This window comes from Bactrocera neohumeralis, chromosome 6 (genome assembly GCF_024586455.1).
Source record: "Bactrocera neohumeralis isolate Rockhampton chromosome 6, APGP_CSIRO_Bneo_wtdbg2-racon-allhic-juicebox.fasta_v2, whole genome shotgun sequence".
Taxonomy (NCBI): domain Eukaryota; kingdom Metazoa; phylum Arthropoda; class Insecta; order Diptera; family Tephritidae; genus Bactrocera; species Bactrocera neohumeralis.
Genome location: NC_065923.1, coordinates 67,711,763 through 67,735,880, shown reverse-complemented (window position 1 = coordinate 67,735,880; position 24,118 = coordinate 67,711,763). Strand labels below are relative to the sequence as shown.

Here is a 24,118-nt window from a genome sequence, read left to right as displayed (position 1 = left end):
ACCTCTCGCTGGAAGTTAAAGTACAAATTGTATATACTGTTAACCGTTACCAACTTCGAAATTTTGTAAAACACTAATATATTATTGCAAAAGTTAATTATTAAATTTTATTGATGCGTTTAGTAATGCATATGTTGTATTATTCCATAATTTTTTCATTATCTCTGCTTTTATTTCATTAACTGTAAAAGTTTTGTATTTTTTTCAACAAGTGAATACTTTTTCGACCATTTTCTCTATATCATTTTTGTTCAATTAATATTACAATATTAATTTGCTTACATATTTACCAAATTATACTTCTAAAACGTCATCTTGTGTTATTAACTGATTTTTTTTACTTTTCAGACTGTTTGCATACTCCTGTTTACATTTAATGCGCAAATTTATTAATAAATTCTTATTAAAATATTTCTTGTTATTCTTAAATGTTTCATTGTTTATTTGTGTAGGTATTTTCATTGTTAATTTAGAATTCAATTCCACTACGGGTACACTGTTTGTTGCTGTTTGCAAATTTTTATTAAGATGCTTAATGAAATCTCGTATTATGATAATACTTGTATGTATGTATGCATGTATGTATAGGTGTATTTATCTGTTGCTAATTTAAGTATGTACCGTATGATTGCGTTTGCAAATATTTATTTGCTATGTTTATAATTAACTTGGAATAAGTATATCAACACCTGTTCCATAAAAATATGCATATATATCTACGAATTATGGGAAATAATATAAATCTTTTCGTAGGGATGAAGTAAAATATATGTACGGAGTGGTAAGCAAACATACTTTTTAAACAAATAATGTACATTTTAGATTTTAGCAAAAGAGTATAAAAACCTTCAAAATTTTGCTTTGCAAAAAACTATTATATATTGAAAGAATAGGAAAAGGATTTCAATACAAACTTATTCTTTACATAATTTAATTTGCTGAAATACTTATGGTTTGAATATAAAATAAAATTATTATTATCTCACTAATATTATCTATTTAAAAATTAATCGTTTTTTATGATAAAGCTATTTTTATTCAATTTAATTTAAAAAAATTCATCAACTGCGTTTTTATACTTAATATAATAAAAGTTTTATTATTTGATTTAAATTATTTAAGCGTATTTCGATATTAAATTTATAATTTTGGAATGAACACAGAACTTTTGAAATTATATTTCATATATTCATAGTAAGGGTAAATATTGAACTTTACTTTTTACACTATTATTGAAAAGTTAGTCAGCTAGTTGGACACAAATTTAAATAAAGTTAATAGTATTTTCTTTAAGGAAATCAAGAACAAAAATAGATATTATGAAATATAGAATTAAAAAAAATTAATGTTTGTTTACAGTAAAGAAAAGCCGAAAATAAATATAATTAAATAATTCGTTCTTGATTCAACGCAGTATTTAAAAACAAAGAAATTTTGAAATTTGCACTTTTATAATTTAATCAATTGAAAAATATGTATCTGTGTACAAATGGTAGAAAATAAGCAGACGGAACCTCATACTTTAGAGCACATTCTTGGTAAACTAGCAATATTATTTTCGTTTACTTAATATTTAAATATCACTTAATGCACTCTGCTAAATTCACTGAAATGTTATTTTAAATGCTTGCAGCATTGCACAAACCAATTTTCCACGAATTACTGCAGTTTACACTTCGTTTTCTCATAGAACGACCGCCATGTTATCATGCTGAATGTACAGCGTACATTTATGTTAACTACCATAAATTATATAAATAACAATATAAAACAATCCATAAACCAAGTAATTAGCAACACAAAATTATTATTGTTAATAAAAAATTAGCACTGTAAACTGTTTAATTAACGATTTCAAAGAGCAGCACTTGAACGAATCACTCGCAACGACAACTATGCAAACGTTCCGGCGGATGGTCGGCAATGACGTCGTGTACGTTTTGTACGTTAGCAAAGTGTTGCCGAATTTGCTAGTTATGCGGAGTGTGCACTGCACATAAGGACCTTTTTGAAAACAGAAGTATGCACGCAAGCGGTTATGTTGAAAATTAAATATGCATAAATAAAACGTGGAGACTTGGGTAGTTATGAGTTGAATGAAGAATTTTGAACTGCTTTTGTTTAATTTCTGTAATATTTATTTCTTTTCATGATTATGGGTATGCCTGTTTGGTACTATATTTGTTATTTACTATAAAATTGTACGAAAAACATAAAGTTAATTATGCACTACACTTCCTTTAAAGTATGTAAACATTAATTTATGAATTATATTTTATTTATTTAATTAAATTTTGCGCATGATCGACGCAACTCACTGCAATATGCCGCTGTTAGGTATGAAAAAGTATGCATGTGATTTTGCCAGTTATATATAGTATATTTAAGAGAGTTTCATTTCATTAATTTAATATTAACGCTATTTGATCTTAAGTTTCTTGTAACATGCTCAAACCAAAGCTTAATCACGTGATCAGCGCTGTGGATTGCACTAAGTTTCATATCTACTCAATTTAGCAAGATATTTCCATACAAAATTGTTATTTCATAAATTCTTCACCGCGAAGTAGTATGAAAACTTAAACTATATGAAATTTAGCGCCAACTATTGGCACGTTCATCAAAAAGTACCAAAAAGTAGGTCCAACACTGCTGCTATTGACAGTAAAAAAAATTGTGTAGTCTGATTGTAGCAACGATAATAGCAACAATGTGAACAGTCGTGTTTAGTGTGTAGACTAATTTTGATTTGAGGCGCATAAGTTTTGGTTTGAACATATCACTAGTGTTGACTAAACACTTGATTAATGGTTTAAAGTAGTACATACATATATGTATGTATATAATTTAGCGTTCAATTTTGAGTTCCGCCAAACTTTGCTCAGCTTGTATTATAAAATTATCACCACTTTTGGTGACCATATCAAATACTATTTAGCAAATTGAGTCCAGTCCCACTTTTATTGATCTAAAAATTTTAATTCTCACTTTTTATGTACTCACAATTTGTTTGTGTAAACTTTTTTGAAAACATTGTACATATGTACTCCTCCATTTTTTATTATTTTTTTTAATATTTTATCATTTATATTACGCTGTTGCCGTTAAGTTTTTAGTTTATTAAATTGTTTATGAAAAATAAGTCAGTCAGTTAGGCAAATGTGGATTCGAAAATTCATTTGAGTATATGCTATTTTTAATAAATGTATACGGGTTGATGTATATATATGCAAATATGAGTGTCGGTAAGTCGTTAGGGTATCCTACAATTTATTTTTATTTTTTGTTATTATAGTTTTGTAATTGTCTTTTATTTAAAATGTTTGCCTTTTAATACATATTTCAGAATTAATGCTACTTTGGAGTTTTAAATTTCTTTTATTTTCCCATAGAAAACTTACTTTAACAAACATATTTTAAGTTTCCACTAATTTAGTTACCAATGCTTAGTTTTTTTTTACTCAAAGGTATATTTTATTTTTTGCCGACAATATAATAATTATTACAATTTTTCACTTGTCATGCTACGTTTTTAACTTTATTTAATTTAATTTGCATTTTGCATTTAATATTAAAAAATCTTATTAATGTCTACTTTATAGGTCGCATATTATTTTAGTTTATTTGTATTTTTGTTTTTGTTTTTGTTTTTTCTTTTTTCTTTTTTGTGTGTAAAGTCTTAACGTTTAAATAATAATGTGAGAAAGTGCAAGTCTCTCTCGCTCACGTCTGCAGCTAAATTGGCTAACGCCAAAGTTAGTTTGCGCTCTCTGCATCCGCCACCATTGCATGCAACAACTACTATGTGCGTATGTGCGTTCGTTTCAGCTAGGTAATCAGTCAACAAGTGAAACGAGTATGGACACATTTCAAACGAATTCCTCCTGCTCCAGCCAGGGATGATTTAGGCATTCGGCCGCTGAGGCGCGTATTACGGGATTGTATTCGAGCATCGGTAGTAAAAAATCAGAGAATTTTTTAGCCTCTATAGGATCCCAGTCATATTTTTCGATGAGTACGTTCAATAGACTCCACGGTTTCAATTTCGTAATGTTACGCAAGCTGCCTACAAATTACACAAAAAAAAAAAACGGTATTAAAAACAATAATTATTTGAATTATTGTAATTTTTAATTTACCATAACTAGTGAAGAATTTGAGGCCATGCCTGCCACGAAATATCACGGAAGGCGGTATGGCGCCTAGTAATTCAATTATGTGCGCCAAATGATCTTCATCGCGTGAGTAAGTCTCGCCCATATGCGGATCAAAGAGATAATCACCGGTCGCCAGCTCAAAGGCAAGACAAGCTGTACTCCAAATATCAGCGGAGAAAGTGTACGGTGCGCCAAGCAATACCTCTATGGAGCGATATTGTCGCGTTTGTATGTCATCAGTGAAATGATGATACTGCGTAGAAGGAATTAAATAAAATTTTTAGTTATAATTTATTACTAATAGTAACAAAAACAAGAAAATGCGTTAACTACGGCTGCACTAAAGGTGAAATACCCTACACATTTTAATTTCTTATAACATTAAAGCGTATAAATATAAAGATCTTTATCTTGATATTGTTGGGCTAGTTTGTACGGCAGCTATATGCTATAGTGGTATGATCTGAACAAATATTTAGGAGAAGTTAGCTCTGCCTTGCATAATAATCTATGTCAAATTTCGAGAAAATGTCTTGACAGTTTGTATGACAACTACATGTGATAGTTGTCTGATTTGAACAATTTCTTCGGAGATTGTAAGCTTTTCTTAGGCAGTAATTTTTTTATAATTTTAAGAAGATATCTTCTCAAATAAACACATTTTTCTTACAGTTGCTTGATTTTGGTGCGCTCAGTTTGTATGACAGCTATATACTATAGTGATCCGATCTGAATAATTTTTTAGTGGAAGGTATCGTTGGCTTGAGCAATAATTCATGCCGAATTTCATGAAGCTAACTTGTGAAATAAACAATTTTTCATACAAGGACTTAATTCGGTTCGGGCAGTTCGTATAACAGCTATATTTTGTGGTGGTCGCATATCAGCGATTCCGACAATCAAGGAGCCTCTTGGGAAGCAAAATCCATCACCGAACATTTGTTCCATATATTTGAAAAATTTTAATTTTTTTCTTGTTTGCTTTAAAAAAAATTACAAACAAGTAAGTAAGGGCTAAGTTCGGTGCAACTGAACATTTTATACTCTTACAACTTGCAAGAATCGAAGCCAGGGAAATACCCTAATATGCAAACCATCAACCAGAGCATCGCAATCCATCAAAGTGTATAAAAATAGCTTAATAATTATTTAGAACTTACGTCATAGCAGGCATTTCCCAGATCAGCAATTTTAACGCGTACATTGGTGTTGTTGATCAACGCTTGTATGGCATTTGTATAGGACTGGGTCTAGGAATTGAAAAGTAATTAGTTAAATAGGTTCTACTTTATAATATTAAATTTATAGCAAACGCATAATAAATACTTGAGTAAAAGTATGTAAAAAATTAATAGCGAACTGTGCAGTAAATTAAATTAATAAATTAAATTATATTCAATGCTATGAATATGTAAAAAAATATATGCGCAAATACATATACCATAAAACTTCTCGTAACTAGTTAATAAATGTTTTAAAAATCTATGTCGTAGTTTAATGACACATGACCATCGTTAAAACTGTCAACTTTTTTTCACAAATTTATATAACATAACGCACTGTATCAACCCTAACACAGCTAACATAGCACGTTAAACGCAAAAGTTTAGTCGACATTATTTTGACAACGAGCTTGTGTCAGTGTTGACAAAGATTTTTATGACAGGAGTAAATTTGGTTTGGAAATGACATGAGGAGTAGTGCTAGGAAAGTTCTTAAACTAAAAATACAAATAATATGCATACATATTCGTAAGTATGTATGGGCAATTGCAGACTAGAAAAGTTCAAAACTACTTCAAATAATACTAATCAGTATAATATTTCATACAATAAACAATTTCTTTTAAATGTTCGCAAAACGCAAAATTTTTCAACGATACAAAAACTTGTTGAAAATTATTGAAAATATATTTATATATATTAAATAATATTTATTTTTTGTATAAATACTGCAAGAATTGACAAGTGTCAATTAATGTTTAAAAAATAATAGCATGTTTTCACAAAGTATTGTGTTTTTCTATGATTTACGAACATCAAAAAATGTTTTAATGCCAAACATATGTATGTATATAAAAAGTTTCTTAAGCGTATACTAAAAGTTATGAAAAATAAAAAAATTGTCTGTAATTAAATTAATGTTTTGTTTAAAGCAAACAATAAATGCTTTAAAAAATTTGTGTAGTTTTTTTAACGTTTTTGATTGACGATGATTTATACTAACGTGGAAAATATTTTACAAAAGTAAGAGAAATAGTTATTTTTATGCAATGTAAATATAAAAGCAACTCTACTCGCAATACTACTTATAGAATCGCTATCATTTATTGAAAAAATTGCTTGCTTTGTTTGCTTGATTACTTTTTAAAAATTAAAATGTATTTTTATTTAACGATAGAGAGATAAACTTTAATAGATAGGTAAATAACATACTTTTCAAATTTGAATAGAGAAATAAATAACATAATTTTTGGTGGATAAATGGTAAACATTTTGAATACTTTAACGGATAACATTTGATATAAAATAAATTTTAAGGTCTTAACAATGATTTTTGGTATATTATATTTTTACTATATATTTATTTATTTTTATACTACGTCGATTTCGTGCATCATTGTTACTTCTTTTATCGAAAGCCTACTATTTAGCTTTAAATAATATATTTTTTTTAATCTTTAAACTCATTAAAATAAATAATGAAATAAATAAAACGTTCTATTCGCTTTAAATCATATTTTTTTAACCTATAAGCTCTTTAAAAGATATAATAAAATAAATAAAAAAGGACCAACCAGTATTCATGCCAATAACCAATTAAATTTTGAAAAAAAAAAATGTTTGGAGCCTAGTATGCTTTTTTAATAAATTATTTACCATTTTGCACCAGTTTGTTGTTTATCTGCGGCATTTTTCTAATCATTTAATTGTTTTAATTTGTATATGCTAATATCTTACTCTTTATTTTTAATAATAAGTAAAATTCTCTACAAAAAGCCAAAGCTGCAAAAGCATCTAACTTATATGACTTCAATTTAAGCCTAATTGCTACTGAAGCAAATCAAACTTTTTGTGAACGCTGCATTAGGATTTGCTGTCCTTATGGCAGCTGAGGGCAATTATCGATAACCGTAAACTGTCACTAGTTATTTAAATATCAGTTGAGTGGAATAAAAAATTGAATTTTGTATTAAAATAGTATAATACTTAATTAATAAAGGAATTTAAAGTATTTTTTACGAAAACAAACAAATATAACAGGAGCAATATAGATACAAATTCAGCAAAAGTCACTAAGTATAAAGTCAGTGATATACTATTAAGGAACCAAATTAACATGGTGGCATATACTTGTATAAGGAAACTTGAACAATGCATTTCCGTTAAGATAATAGACAACTGACTCAATAAAATTACTACAAAGTGGAAGGTTAAGGTACGTTGTAGCACAAACAAATACAATTACTGAGGAATGTTGTATTTAGTTACTTTAGTAAACTATGGATTTAAGTGCTTATACAGTTAAAGAATTATTATTTGTTTTTGGTCAGCACAAAACTATAAATGCACAGCATAAGTACAATTTATCAAAGGTATGTATGTAAACACAATAATACATACATACATACGTGTATAATTTGAGAGCAGAGTTACCTTTTCGGTAGCGGCATTTTTGCTATTTTTAACATCTTCGTTGTTATTTTGTGATGTTGCTTGTTGTTGTTGTATTAATGATTGTGCTTGTGTTGGTAAAGCTAGTGAAGGTGCTTGTGATGTGAGTGATGGTAGTAGTATCTGTTGTTTTTGCTGTTGTAGTTGTTGTTCATTGTGTGGTGCTTGTGCTTGGGTGTTTAGAGTAGTGATTTGAGACAACGCATTATTAACGTCGAAATTTTCACTTTTTGTACTTAATAAACTTAATATTTCGATGCCATTGATTGCTTCGGTGGTAGTTGTTGTTGTTGTTGTTGTTGTTGTTGTAGTTGTTGTTGTTGTTGTTGTGCTTATCATGTCACCAATATTGCCGTCACCATCGATCGACTGCAAAAATATTTATGAAAAACGAAAAGAAAAAAGGAACAAACGAATTGGACTCAAACGATTGCAGGTGATTGCGGTTGTGAGAGTGCTGATGATGATGGTGGGTGGTGGCGAATGATATTGGGCGCATATTATTAGATGAGTGGCAGATAACTACTTAGCATATGTACATATGTATGTATTTAAATCAATTATTATGGAAGGGCGTTAATATGCATGACAGGGTGTGTACCGTTTCCGGTTGAAGCCAAAATGTTATGACACAATTGCGTGTAGGGAAATGAAATTGATTTTGACAGCTGCTGCTGGCTGGTGCAATAATGAGTAATCGAATCATAAAAATATTTAAAAAAAAACTCATAGAAAATTAAAACAAAAAGTTGCCGGAAATGTGTGATTATGCTGTATTGTTGCTGGATGATTGTTATCGTCATTTCATAAGCGTTATTAAACGTGCAGTAATAACAAATGTGTTTTCTATTGCTTATTGTAAATAAGTGTGTACATTTTAATCTTCAATTCGTGTTACTTAAACCCATACTAAATTATTTCAAATTGTAAACAACTTGCATAACTTACCTTGGCAGTGATTTTCTTCTCGGCTCGATAGCGATTATTTATATTGCCCGTTGTCGCATAAGGTGTACCACCGCCTATTGAAGGGCTCTCTGTGCCAGCGCGTCCGCCACCTACACCATCATTTTCACCTATCAAAGTGGCTGAATATTTAGACGCTAACGAGGATGCAGTCGTATTCGTATTAAATGTTGCATTGCTGTCATCCTTGCTAAGTGCCGTTATCGCCGCAGCTGTCATTGCTGCAGTTGCAACGGTAGTTGTTGGCAGCGGCGTGGATGACGCGGAGGAATTATTGCCCGTACCCGTGCTGTTTGTTGTTGAAATATTCATGTCGGTCATTGACCATTTACTGCGACTCTTCGCTTGCTTTTCAATGGAACTAACTGTAAAGAGTGTGAAAACTAAAAGTTAATAAAAATTAAAACAATTTAAAAGGTTAACTTTAGTTGCACCGAGAACCATGAAGGATATATCACAAATAAAAAAGTTTCCATACAGGAACTGGATGGAAACAATTTTGATCGGTCAATTTGTATGCCAGCTATATACAATGGTATTCCGATTTGAAAAATTAGTTAGGAGATTTTTGCGTTGCCTTAGAAAATTACCTATGCCCAACTGCGTGAAGATATTTTGTGAAATAAAAAAGTTCTCTAAATAAGAAATTGATTTTGATCGGACAGTTTGTATGGCAGCTATATGTTATAGTTGTCCGAACTGAACAATACAGAGATTGTAGCGTTACCTTGAATAATAATCCGTGCCAAATTTCACGAAGATACGTTTATAAATAAAAAAAATTCCATACAAAAACTGGGTTTTGATCGATCAGTTTGTTTACAGCTCAATCATACAGTGTTCCGATATCGGTATTTCCGACAAAATGACAGCTTCTTGGTGAGCAAAACTTCAGATCGTTGTCTCTAAAACTAAGGGACTAGTTCTCGCATATACAGAGCGATAGACGGACAGACATAGCTAAACCGACTCAGCACGTCATGCTAATCATTTATACGGTCTCCGACGTTTCCTTTTGGTTATTAAAAACTTTGTGGCAAACTTAATATATCCTCTTCCAGATAAAATAATCAATATTACTGAAGCGACACTTACTATATGAATCCGGAAAGTCCGCACCCTTCACGCGTAAACTGGCGATTTCATCGTCAATTTGCTGATTCACCACCGACTCGTTATCGATCACCAATAATATGTTCTCAGGCTTAATATCCGTATGTATAATACTACATTTTGTGTGCAAATAATCCAAACCCTCCAATACTTGTTTGATTATGTTGCGCACTTGACTTATGGCCAAACCCTGATAGTTATTCTTTACGATTAACTTGTATAAACTGCAGCCAAGCGCTTCGAAAACCAAACAATAATGTTTGCCATTAACGCCACGTATCGTAAAATGATTTAGCAGTCGTACGATGCGTTCTCGTCGCATATCAAGCGGATCTGCATCGCGTACAGCTTCGAGTAGACGTATCTCATCGGCGGCCGTTTCGATATAATGCGGTGCACTCTTTACCACCTTCAGTGCGACGTATTTTTCGTCCCTGCAGTTGGTAAAAAAAATATATAATAAATCGTTAAAAAGCATAAAAAATACATTGGTACTTACTTGAGATCTCTGCATAGCCAAACTGTGGAGAAATGTCCCCAACCAAGCTTGCGCACAACACGAAAACGATTGTCAAATATATCGCCAATTATGACTGGATGATAACCACCACGACAATACTGTAATGGATCCTCTTGCTCCTCTTCTGAACCGTACAAACTGCTATCCGGCGAATCGGGAAAGACATCGTCAGTGGTGCTCATAGTGCCACGAGGTTCGGAACTGCGAATGTTTAAAAGTTTTGAAGATTAATTAATTGATTAACTGAATTATTTCACTTAAGATTCAAATATTGTAAAACAAAGCTATTCTTAAAGTTACGGACTAGCGCTTGGATACAAAAGAGGTGTATTGGACCAATTCAGTCAAAACCAAAGAATATCAATTCAAAAAGTGGCCTCACGAGCAGTTTTGTGAGTTAAAATGCAGCAAAGCGAAACCCTTTCCTGCGGAGAACGTTCGTTTTTAAGAAATATTTTTCGAGGTTGTCCGATTTGAGAAAAAACGACCCGAAAAATTCCTTCAAGTGCAATTTCGTAAGTTAAAGAGGGTCTAAAGTGGAACTTTTCCCCACGGACGAACACCGATTTTAGAAGGAACTTTTGAGGTATGATGACCACCACAGCTCCGTTTGCATAACATCACTTTTCGTTGACCCGGTGCACCATTTAGGCTGGAATTTCGACTATAATGCGCAGATTATTGTCTTCGAGCTCCTCGAACGTTGCTGGTTGAATGTCGTAAAGCTTTGCTTTAACATACCTCTAGAAAAAGTAATAAAGAGGCGTCACGTGATCTTGGCGGCATTTGACTGTGCCATATCTCGAAATCTGCGAGTGGTCACACTTTGCACGCAATGTGCCAATGCATAGACGTGAAACATGGGGGCGGCGCACCATATGGTTGAAAATGGAGAACGTCCGCGTAGATTTGGCTTAAGCAGCTCACGAATTTCGGTCTTAGAACAAGTATCCTCTGGGTAGCCAAAAAACATCCGATTAAAGGCGAGCTAAAGTGAGAATGCGAATATCCCTTTCCAGGGTTGTGCGCTGGGTTTGGGAACTGCCACGTAAACAGCCACAAGCTGTCAAAATCACAGTATCCCTATTGGTACTCGTATATGCAGGATTTAAAAATAGGAATTTAGTTCGACTTCGAATGATATTTAGAAGCTTATGCTTGTTAGAAAAACGATTGAAGCATTTTAAACATAGTTCGGAACCTATCAAAAAACTTCTATAAATACTTATTTTGAAATTATATTATTTGAAAACACACAGGGAACAGTCATGAGAGTTATTTAATAGCCTTGAAGCCCTACAGACGAAGAAATTCATAAACAAACTACTGCCATCTTCCAAGGAAGACATCTTATAACGTTCAGCGCATTATAATATGGACCAAGCACTATTCGCAAATATATACATAGGCAATAACTTAAAAGCAGTCTCACAAAATCGAACACACACACACATCAGAGCAATAATTTCCGCTTCCGTTTCCGCATCCACCTCGATTTCATAGGCAGCACCACCAATGGTCAACGGTTCCATGCGCACGGGCAAAAAGTTCTCATCCTCATTCGCCAACAGATAACTGGCACGTGCCGGTGATGTATTTGGCGGCGTCAAGAGCTCTAGCTGCTGCTTATGTATTAATTGTTGTTGCTTCAGCTCCAGCTTTTCCTGCGCCTTCTTCTGCTTGTGTGTCTTTTTCGATCGTATCGCAATCAAAATGGGACCCGCCGAAACGCATTTCCGTTTCTTAGTTATGCGTTTGCGGCGACGCTTTTCCTCAATCTCAAGCATGCGCTGGTTGGCAGCCTCAAGCGCAGCACGCAACTCTGACGGCGACACAAAATTGAAATCACAAACTAATTCACGTGTCACAGCGGGTGTTATACAAGTCGTTGGCGTTGTGGGCGTGTCGATTGAGAATGAAGCTCTACTCACTGTGGCATCTGATGCCAGTACTTCAATGCGATTTTCCGTCATTACAAGTGGTACATTCGGCATAACTGCTACCGTCGTACCCACATTTGCTGTTGCGGCCGTTGGAGTTGCTGGCGCTTTGGTCGATTTTATCCAATGCATGAGAAAAAGGAAGAGCAATAACAAACAAACTTTGATGGCGAACATGAATACTTGATCGTTAGCGAGCAGTGTGGTCCAATGCGCCAAGCGCGTGCCATAATCGATGCCATAGTCAAGTGTGATGTGATAGATGTCTTGACAATGCTGCAGCGCTAGCAGCAGCGTAGGCCACATGTGGTGTAGAAGGAGTGTATAATAGTGTGCGTAGAGTGCATGTAGTCGCTTCCAGCGCGGTGCATCTGCTAGTCCACAAATTTCCTGCTCTGGCGAGGTCAGCGCAAAGTCGTAAAACTCGACTCGTTCGCATGTATCCTGTGTGGTTACGACGGTGCTGTGTAGCGCATTGAGCAATTGTTGGAGGTTGAGCGCGACTTTCTGCAGCGACGTTTGTATGTGTTGCATGTTGTTCTCGTTATTATTTTTTCAGTTCTGAGGACCGTAAATTAAACTGCTCATAACATTTTTTGTGTTGATTTTTTGCAAATTTTTTCACCTAAAATTTTGTAAATGTTTAAATATTTTAATTCATATTTGATGTTTTTTAGGGGAGCACAGTGTCTTTGCTAATATATATGCTTCTCATTAAGATTTTTAAACAAAATATTATGTATATAAATACGTTCTTAAATATCTCATTTGACTACCGAAATATTACCGAAACTATAAAAAAGTAGAAATGAATGAAGTTCAGACGCATTTAATGCAACTCTCTACTCATTAATGAAGACCATGAATGATAAGAAATATGAAATATGTTACGGAAACTCTGGTGTGGCGGACATGAGGGTCGAAACCTCGTCTTAACTTGTATCAGTCTATGTAATTGCCAATGAGATCATTCCCAATATAATAAGATTATATCACAAAGTCATAAACGAAACGATTGGTCAGACTTGCATAGTAATTGTAAACAAAACCTCCCCCTCCCACTGGTTTGCTGGTTTGAGTCCACAGTGGTAGGGAACAGTTCCAATAACTTTCTGCGTTTTACTACTTGTTGGTGGAACCTTAGGCCAGCTTGGAAAGCGGCGGTCAGCTACTAGCAACCGTGCAGCCACTAAATACTTCTCGTTCAGAGTAAATCATAAAGTTCTAGGAAGCCCTCAGCAAAGTTCACTTTTCAATAGTTCTAGGAGTTCTAATTGGACTTTGTTCGATCGGAATTCATGTGGTAAGATTGAAAATTTTACCAGAGCAGAAAATGATATAGAATCATATCAGTACTTCATTTTCGAATGTCCTGCCTTTGCTTGATCAAGGCTAAAACATCTCATAAAATAACCTTTCTTGGACATCCAGGAAAAAGAAATAAAGCTCCTAAGCAGCTTTGTGATATGTTCTAAACGCTTTGTCGATGGGTGATTCTAACTACTGTCATCTTTATCCGGCTTCACAAAAAACAGAAAGTGTAAGCATTCGCCTCCTTGAGGGATCCGTCATCTAACCTAACCGATCTGTCAGTCCAGTAAGCTTTATAGCGATAAAGTAAGGTAAAACATTGAAAATCCAATACGGACTGGAATTATTTTGATTAAAATAAATCGATACGAAATAAATAGGACACATTTTAATTCCAGAAGGAATGAAGGCACGTTTGAAATATTTACGCTATATTTATCCCAATTTAATGTCATTAACAACACTTTCCAATATGGAACTATGATAACCAGCATTTTTTATAAAATTAGTCGACGTGATACTAGAAAATTATGATAGAGAGCGATTTGCTAAAGTAAATATTCTCTAAAACTATTTTGAGGTTTTGGTTTTTTGTCTAGACCGCTCATTTCAAAATAAAGAATAATAATAATCGGTCATAATCCGAATTCAATGATAATTTTATTGAAATCGTTGAAATGTACACAATTCAGCCGGTGTGAAAATTTGACGATGGGCGTGGCATCGCCCACTTTTTGGCAAAATTCCATATCTCAGGACCCCACCAACCGATTTCGACCAAGTTTTGTGTTACATTCTTATGTCACATTGTGAAAGTAGACGAGCTCGGACGATAGCCACGCCTACTTTCCATATAGCACAACTTTAAATTCCACTTTGATTCGTTCTGTTTTCAGTACACAAACCAAGAAGCAATTAATAATGAATTGTCAAAAAAGTCTTGCGGCATTTTTATTGAATTTTTTTTTATTGAAATTGAAATGAATTTTTGATGACTCATGCCCAGCTCTTGACCGATGCTACGGCTGCTACTATGTCGGTCTCTTTCGACCAATTCAGCGATTTTATCGCAATTTTCGACGACAGACCTTCCGGAGCGTGGCGCATCTTCGACCACCTCTACACCAGAACGAAAACCTTGAAGCCATCGTTGTGCGGTAGAAATGGAAACTGTATCGGGTTCATAAACTGCACAAATTTTATTGGCGGCTTGAGATGCATTTTTGCCTTTATCGTGGTAGTACTGTAAAATATGCCGGATTTTCTCTTTATATTGCTCCATGTTTGCGACGCTATAACTCACGAACGACTTAAAAGAAACGACAATCAATCAAACACGTGTTATCGCGTGAAATGAGCTTTCCAAAAAGGTATAGCATGATCCGATGCGACGAATAAAACTAGAACTACGCGCTTTCATCGCCAACTAGCGAAAATACCGCAAGACTTTTTTGACAAACTAATATAATGGAATAAAACAATGTGTTTAGTGTGTGCCACCTTATGACCAAAAATTGTTTAAATCCAATAAAAACTGTTCAAGCCCCTAGGTACCGAATATTTAAACCCCGGTACCTACATTAGCTTTTGATCGAAAATGTCGGTCAATGTGTGATATATGTATAACTGAAATTAAGGCAGAATCCTTCTCTTATAATGGTATGTCAATGGTATGTCTGTATTTCAAAAATGGATTGAATCGGACCAATACTTCCCTTAGCCCTCATATACTTAATATAAAAATTTTCGAACTTTCTTGTGCTTTATTCCGCATATATCGACCAATATGTGAGTTATGCCAATGCAAATTAAAGAGAGTGTTGTACTCATAACAGTGTATCTTTGTGCCTAAAATAGATAGATTTAAGCAAAAACTTGACTTACCCCCATCTAACTAATATCAGAATTTTTAAACATCCGGCTGACTTTACTCTATATGATTGGTTTTACACCTTAAAGTATTTCTCTGGCTTTGATGCTAGCAAGTTGCAAGAGTGTAAAATGTTCGGTTGTACCCGAACCCGCTTCCTTACTTGTTTTTCATTTGATTTTTAAAATTATTTATTATAAAACTTTTCTTCCCGAAAAAGAAATTATATATTAAAATTCATTAATTTATGGGAATATATTTTGTTCGTTTCGTTTCGAAAAAATAATTTTGATTTTAAAATCTGAATCGATAGCAGAGACTGTAGGAACATGATCGGATCTATGCGTGGGTTATTGTCCTACCAGTTTAACTTAACCTAACCTTAAAATATAAAAATGTTAAGTCTGAAACAGTGAGACCGTTAGTTCCTAGCGGTTATAACATCTCTATAACCAAAATTAGCTTTTAGAGTAATTCTTATGCTTTGAAAATGGTTTGCCTGTCGTTTCGAAAATAATATTTTTCATTTGAAAATTAAAATATTTACAATCAAAAAGTTTATTAAATACTTATATAAGCGCTCTTTACATAAAATTTAGTTTAACTCAATTTTAACCACTAATTTTCCTAAAACATGACACTGTGCGCCAACTTTCTTTGCCGGTTTTAAGGTAAAAAATTGTTCTTTATCGTTACATCAATTTGCTTGTGTGTGTTAATTAATGTTTATGCGTGCAGCTCGCGTTCTGCTGCTTTTTTTAGCGCTGCTCGCTTTATATATATTTACAGCTATTTTACAATTTCAATTTTCTTTTCCGTATATTTGCGCTGTTTCTTCAGCACTTTCACACCTCGCGTATATACTTATATACATACATATGTATATTATACGTAAGTACTGACATTGACGCTTACGCGGCGCGTGCAACGACGCAGTTTATTATTGTTTACGAATGAACTGGCTTATTTTTGTTGCAACAATTCACATCAAAAACGTCTGCGCTGAAGTTATTATTATTATTTTAATTGGTTTTGCTCGTTATTATTGCAGTTGTTGTGCACTTTCGCATTAGTCATAAATAATTGCACAATTTTTTATGGCCATAACTCATGGCGCACACACACATATGTATATAGTATATGAATAAAAACCGTTAATTTAAATTGGTAATTTTATTTTTTATTAAAATAGCAACATTTTTGCTTGATTGTCGTAGTTTGTTTTGGTCAGTTGACGCGTTTTCGCGATTTCGTTTGCATTTAATATTCGTTAAAGTATTACACCGCTTGAATTTTCATTATTTTCCATAAGCTTGTATAAAAATTTTCGTTTTTTTCACCATTGTAAATGCTTTATTTACAATAAATATTTTTTATTTGCATTTAAATTTGATTTTTTCGCGTTTCGAAAGTGTCCAAAAAGTCCTGCTTACATAACGTGCGCATTCGAGCGATTTGGCCAACGTTATGTGTACGCGCGCACGGCCAAGCACCGAGAATTATGAGCAGTGTTAGCTGTTTTTAATAAAAATACTAATATGAAACTCGCTCGCCGCGCTTTGTTGTTGTTTTTTTTTTCGTGTTTTTCAATTGCCAGCGCTTGAATTTTCACTTTGTCGTAGGCTATGTGCCGTGTTTGTTGTTATTTTTTCACGCCGCAATTTTACTTTTTATTCTATTTTCGCACGTCATTTTGAACAGTTTTCGGTGATTCTTGCTAAAAATGCCGTCAGTTCTAGCCGCACAACGGCAACTGTTTTGCCGTCAGCATTGTCAGCGCGTGAGAGCGGCCACAACACGGCCTGAGCACACATACATATACATATATGTGTCTTTTATAGATATGTATTTATATCTGTGTATGCATATCTAAATAATTTGTATAAAAATGAAATCAAGTAGAACAACAAAAGCGTATTTGTTGCATACACTTCACAGCGCTTTGTGTAAAAATAGTTGCCCACTGCTGTGACAAAGGCAACGCCAGCAATGTTGGCAAAGCGGCGGCAGGAGCATTCTCTATCTACACACATACATACACATGTGAAAGCCAAAACAGCTGCGCATCGCAATGCGCTGCACTAGCACATCACACACACACAACCACAACACAGCACAGCGCCCCGTATGCGCAAAGTACCCGTTGGCCATAGGCCGCGCGTCGGTGTGGCTCAATAGTTGCCAACGTTTGTCCGCGCCGCCCGCGTGCGCTGCGCTTGCAACGTCGTCATCGTTGTCATAGTCACAACTAATACTGCTGCTACTGAGTGTGAATATAGATATGTAGCTATATTTATATATGTGTATGTATGTATGTTTTTCTGTCGGTGCGCCGTCATTGTTGGCGTCATCAAACGCCAAACACAGAGGCGGTCCCAATGACAACATAATTCCACAACATAGTTGACATAGATGATTTTATAGCGGAGAGGCCAAAATGCCTTGGCCCACACTAAAACAAATGCCGTCAGCGCCCTCTGGCGTTTAGACGACGTTTGAAAGTTCATTTCATATACAAGTCTATCTAGATTAATATAATATATACGTTATATATCATATTTTTATATACATATATGTACAAATATATATCCCTGTAAATGTATACATATAAACATTTGTAATTCCTTTTCGCTATTATTAGGTGAAAATTCTCTTGGCTATGCGCCAAACTTGAAAGTTCGTTACATTTAGCGCTTATTCATATGTCACTTACACTTACATACATATATGTATGTATATATATTTTTATATAGATATATATTATATTTATATATATTTATATACATACATATGTATATATTTATATAAATATTCACACATATATATTTATAAAATTTTTAATTTTTTTTTATTTTTTATTTAAATTTTTTAATTAGCGAACTTGCCCTCTACATATATACTCATCTTTACTAAACTGCAGCTGCAACGAGTCCATTCGATGCTTTTTCAAGTGCGAAAAATTTTGCAACACACTGTTGCCTTTGTCAGTGACGCTCAAATTTTTGTTTTTTCTTACATTTTATTGCAAATTCATTTATTTACTTTGCAGTGTTTGGCGCATATATATTTTTTTTGGCAGCATTTCAATTAACACTGACGCCACACACCCCCTACCAGCTCGTAGAATAGTTCGCTGTCACTTTTTTAGATTATTATTCTCTCACTTTCGTTACTGCAACGTTTGATTACCTGTCAGTTTTAGTGAACCTGTCAGTCAAGCGTGTTCAAATTCAAATTCAAAATCAGATGTGTGTGGCTTAAAGTCAGAGAACAGACAAAAACAGAGCGGAAATGCGGATGGAAAAGATTTCATTCATATACAAGTATACATATGTGTGTATGTATATAGTAAATAATTGGCAGTGAATGTTCTGCTTTGCCGATTTTTGCTTCTAGTGTTGCGTATCCCCGATTTTATACAACAACTGAAGCGTCTCTAGGGGGATGGGGTCATGTGTAGAAGTTCACACAAGTGAGGAAAGTTTTCTAAGCGCCATTCACTTGGAAGTGGCCAGAAACGATTCTTTTACATATGGCACAAGCAGCTCACGACTTCCGATCTTAAATCAAGTATCCTCTGGGTAGCCAAAGAACATCCGTTTAAAGGCGAGCTAAGATCAGAATGCGAACCATCCCTCCTACGGGTTGTGCGCTGGGTTTGGGACCCGCCACGTAAAAAACGTACTCAATGAAAAATTACCAACAGCCCTGGAAGAGAAACCCCCCATTTGATGACGACCACTGCAAACGTATTAAGGATTACGATTCAAGGGTATGCACCTGGAATGTCTGGTCGCTTAATTTGGAACTTGCCGCTGCCCAGCTGGTTGATGTCCTCGTTTGAGTAAAGGCTGACATCACCGCCGTCCAAGAAATGCGATGGACGGGACAAGGACTGAGAGCAGTAGGTCATTGTGGCATTTACTACAGTGGTCATATAAAGGAACGCAAATTCGGTGTGGGCTTCGTGATGGGAAAGAGATTTCGTCGCCGAGTACTGGCATTCAGCCCGGACGATAAACGTTTAGCCACATCTCGAGTTTTCGAGAGAAAGATTCTGCGGAAGATGTATGGTCATTTGCGCATTGGCAACGGTGAATAACGCATTCGATGGAACTATGGGCTGTGCGAGATATATGACGACATTGACATAGTTCCGCGAATTAAGAGACAGCGGCTACGCTGGCTAGGTCATGTCGTCCGAATGTACGAAAACACTCCAGCTCTGAAAGCATTCGCGGCAATATCCGCCGGGGTAAGCAGAGGAACAGGAAGACCTCCACTCCGTTGGAAAGGCCAGGTGGAGAAGGACCTGGCTAAATTTGGTATCTCTAATTGGCGCCAAACAGCGAAAAGGAAGAGCGACTGCCGAGCTGTTGTATACTGACTGACTGTCATAGATCCCAAGGCCTTTATCCGGCATCTGCTGACTGTAGTCAATTAGCAGGTGATCTGGAGTTTCAGGCTCCCTGTCGCAGAACCGGCAATTTGCACAAGAAGCTAGGCTCATTGCCCTTACATAAGTGCTTCTGGAGCCTAGAGTGGCCAGTGTCGAATGCGACAAATAGCCTGAGTTTGTTATATTGGGGTAGTATTGAAAGTGAACAGGTAGAAGTCAAACCTAACTCTCAACTTACACTTTCAGAAGCTTGGTAAACTGGAATCGACGGAATGCAGAGCATGCGGGGTGGATGATGAGACGCTGGAACTTTAGACTTGCGAATGCCGAGACTTCAGCCGATTGAAACGAGATATTTTTCATGGTTCCCAATTATCCAACTTAAAAGCCATTGGGCTGGGAGGAAATATTTTATCAAATCTTTTGAGTTGAAGGAAAAAACTTTATTGGTTACCCCTTGCGAGTGATAGTCTAAGTGAGGTTGTCTACATCTGGCGCCTCTGCGCCTCACGCTTCTACCAACCGACCAAGTTGGAGAGTGGATGCTGTCCCCATTAGAGACGAATTTTATTACAATTCTTATTCTAGCATTTTATTCGCAGTTTCAGCCAATATTTACTATATTGCATAAGGGTCCAACTATTGGGCTTACAAACCTGAAACGTAAGTGCTCGTCTTGAAGGCTGTCAGGATTAGGTAAATGGAACAGATTTATATCTCTGTAGCAACCGTATTGTTGTATGTATTATTGTTTTTGCAAGATTTTAGAACTCTTTTACTTTCTAATATTTCAAAAATCGAAACCCTTTTAAATTAAAGCTTTTAAATCCAACAATCACTTATGACACATCAATTTTAGGGCAACATTTTACACAACATCTTATTTTATTACCACAACGCACACTTAAACCCGGTGCATACTCGCTTTACACACTCCACGCTGCCACAAAATCACATGCATACAACACTTAAGTTAAGTTTTATGAAAGCATTATGGCATACTCACAGGCTAATGATGCCACGCAACGCCGGCATGTCCCGGCGGCGATTCAAAGGCGGCGACATGGACAACGACAGGAACTCCTGCTGTCGGTCTTCATCGATGCTGGTGTTGAAGATGCGCGTCGTCGGCAAGTAGCCAATTTGCTGCAGAAAATCATCACGATACGAGAGTTTCGTCGACGATTGCGACGACGTCAGCGGATAGTGTGTGGAATGCGACATAACGCCCACACCACCGACACCACTGCCGCCACCACCGCTTATGTGCCGATCAATGGACGATTGTTTCTGCATGGCGGACGTTGGGTGGTGGAAGTGTGTATGGAAGTGATGATGCGTTAAATAATTGCTGTGACCGCCAATACCGGCACCACTGCCAACAGCGACGCCGCTGCCGCTGCTGTTACCGCTGTTAAGTGGCGCAATGATTTTGTCATCAAAACTGCGCCGAAAGCTAAAACCTTTAATTGTGCTGTAATTGCGATGCGTTAGCGGTGTTGTGCCCAAATCGATGGAAGCGGGCCCAAGCAATTTCATGCTGCTCAAATAGTTCGTGGCATTATTACTGCTGCCGCCGCTCATGCCGCTGCTTAGAGGTGTGCTGGCACTGAGCGCCGGTGAAATGCTACTCAAATGACTATTGCTGCCGGTGAGTAATGTAAAACCTGGTCCACTAACACCAACGCCACCACCACCACTGCCGCCGAAGCCACCGCCGCCGCCGCCGCTACCACTACCATATGTGGAAAGATTACCGCTGATGGGTAGGCGTTGTAGCGGACTTAAAGATGATTTCGGTTTGTTTATGATATTGCAATTGCTGTTGTTGCCACCGCCACCATAAATCGACGTGGTAGTTGTGTGACTGGACACCGAAATACCTGCCAGACCATTGCTGAGCGCACAGTAATTGCCGGTGATAATGGGACTACAGCGACCAGCTGCTACCGCGCCGCTACTGCATATTGCTGCGCCGACACTAGCGCTAATCGCAATATTATTTGAGATCGTCGACGTTGGCAGGCTGCATATTATGGTGGGTGGCGGTGAAAGTTGCGAGACCAGCGATGGCGTTGACGATGAAATGCCGCTGTCGCCGCTGCTACAGAGCGTGCTGCCGATGCCAATGCTGCCCAGGCCGACATTGGCGGCGCTGCTGACGTTGACGCCAACACCAACGCCGACGCCGACGCCGACCGCAACACCGGTGATGCCACCGCTATGGCAGTGCTGCGGTGACGATGTTGAGGTCGTTGTCTCAATTGTAATGGTATTTGATGTTGACAAAACGACGGGTGGTGCCAGTGTAACGGCGCTTTGTTTGTTGTTTTTATTTTCAACTTCTGTTTTTTTTTTTCTTTCTGCAAATGGACGCTTTGCTTATACTAGCCTTTTTGTGTTCTATTTATTATTATTTTTATACTTTTTTTGCTTTATTGTTGTTTTTTGTTTTACTTATAACTTTTAAGTGCTTGTTGTTTTTGCAATTTGTGTCTTTGTTGCTTTGATCAATTGTTGGCCTGCGCTTGTTGTACTCGTACTGCTTCCTGGCTTTTCAAGTCTTCAATTTCCGCTATTTGTCTGCTTCCTTTTCGGCTTCTGCTTCTACTTCTTCTTCTGCTGCTTCTTAGCTCACATTAAAATGTGCCAGTGTTGCCAGCGCACGACAGCCTCCAACATATGTTTGTAGGTGCGTGTGTGTTCGCTCGTGTTTTCTTGCTTTGTTGTTGTTGTCTCTTGTCTGTTGCACTGACATGCGGTCTTTTTTGTTTTATTTTTTTTGTTGTTGCGCTTGCTTGCCACCGCAACGGTCAACGCGTTGCCTGCTAACAGCAGCGTGTAACACCCCTACATTCGCAACAACAACAACCACAACAATAATAATAACTGCAGCAGCCGAAAAGTTGCACCATCGGGCATGCCATTGAACTATGCAGCCCTGCCGGCTAACTGTTTAAAAATTATAATTCAATTCCGCAGCCAATTCCAGATTACTCATACGCACTGTTGAACCCACAAACGCTGCATGCGACTTTACTTGATATAATACTTGTGCGCTTTGCCCGGTTTCGTTCGTTGCCCTATCACAAGTAACGGCTGGTGTGCACTACAAATTTGTATATATTTTCGTATGTATGCATGTGTGTATTTTGTTGTGTATGTGTGTGTGTGTGTATGTACGCTTGTGCCTGAATGCCTCCTAAGTGCCTTGGTGCCTTTGTTCACACGGCAATTGCACTGGCAGATTTTTTTGTATGTGTTGGTATATATACATATGTATGCGTGTGTGTGTGTTTTCCTTTGCTTATTCACTCGCCACTGTAAGCAACTGCGCTGAAACGCCACAAAGTATGCTTTGATAATTTTTTTCACGTATAAAAATTAGTAAATTCCCTATTAAAATTATTATTATTTCTTATTTTAAAGCTTTTAGCGCCTACATACATATACATACATACAAGTATGCATATCTTTTGATGGAAAAGTTTACTGTTATGCGTATATACGTTAGCACATTGCTTTCAACTGCTTATTTATATGTATGCGTACGCGCTGTGCCTCGGTATGTGTATACTTTTGACTACTTCACATGGAATTTTTCACATTTCGCAGCTTTAGTTTCAACTGCATACATTTTTAATGCAGCGCACACGGCATTAGCTCATTTCACTTTCACGCAATTTCCGTTAGCTTATATTTTTATTGTGAATTTGGTTTTTTTTTAGTATTTTAAGGTAGAAAATTTAGCAGTTGGTTAATGTTATTTCTTTCAAACAATTTTTTTCCTTTGGTCGAAAAATTCGCTTCCCAAACTTATCGTCGTACATCGTCTACGTCGTCAACTTGCTTTCTGCACTCTGTCTACTCTTATTCAACTCAGTTCAGGCCCAGCTCGTTTCATAGTTATCAACACTGCTTCCAAATGTCACTTCGCGTTTGCTGCCAACGAAGTTTCCACTCTATTCTTCATTCCTCCACACACACAAACACACGCACATATACTAACAGCATTTCGAAATGAGTTCCGCTAGGTTCGCGTCATTGCGCATGATCAATAAATAATGAAAACAAACACCATACCGTTTGATTTGTTGTTGTGCTTTCTCTCTGTTGTCACTGCACCTTCTGGTCGTGTAGTTGTTATTGTTGTTGCTGCTAGTGCCAT

At 36.1% G+C, this 24,118-nt stretch overlaps 2 protein-coding genes across 8 annotated transcripts; both read right to left on the bottom strand.

Moving 5' to 3' along the window:
• Positions 1 to 79: 79 nt before the first annotated feature.
• Positions 80 to 23,814, bottom strand: LOC126763098 (SRSF protein kinase 3). 7 transcript variants are annotated; one of them, XM_050480303.1, is made up of 9 exons: positions 16,140 to 17,308; positions 11,883 to 12,995; positions 10,410 to 10,631; positions 9,893 to 10,344; positions 8,780 to 9,162; positions 7,814 to 8,200; positions 5,318 to 5,407; positions 4,140 to 4,410; positions 80 to 4,066 (listed from the first exon to the last, which is right to left on the bottom strand). In XM_050480303.1, the coding sequence occupies exons 2-9, from the start codon at positions 12,902 to 12,904 to the stop codon at positions 3,870 to 3,872; spliced, it is 3,024 nt and encodes a 1,007-aa protein (XP_050336260.1). In that variant the 5' UTR covers positions 12,905 to 12,995; positions 16,140 to 17,308; the 3' UTR covers positions 80 to 3,869. The 7 variants fall into 7 exon arrangements, with proteins under 7 accessions (XP_050336260.1, XP_050336259.1, XP_050336261.1 ...); XM_050480302.1 differs by having other exon boundaries at positions 16,248 to 17,308; XM_050480304.1 differs by having other exon boundaries at positions 16,455 to 17,308.
• Positions 21,543 to 24,118, bottom strand: LOC126762826 (shematrin-like protein 2). Its single transcript, XM_050479868.1, has 3 exons — positions 24,027 to 24,118; positions 21,618 to 22,267; positions 21,543 to 21,559 (listed from the first exon to the last, which is right to left on the bottom strand). The coding sequence occupies exons 1-3, from the start codon at positions 24,116 to 24,118 to the stop codon at positions 21,543 to 21,545; spliced, it is 759 nt and encodes a 252-aa protein (XP_050335825.1).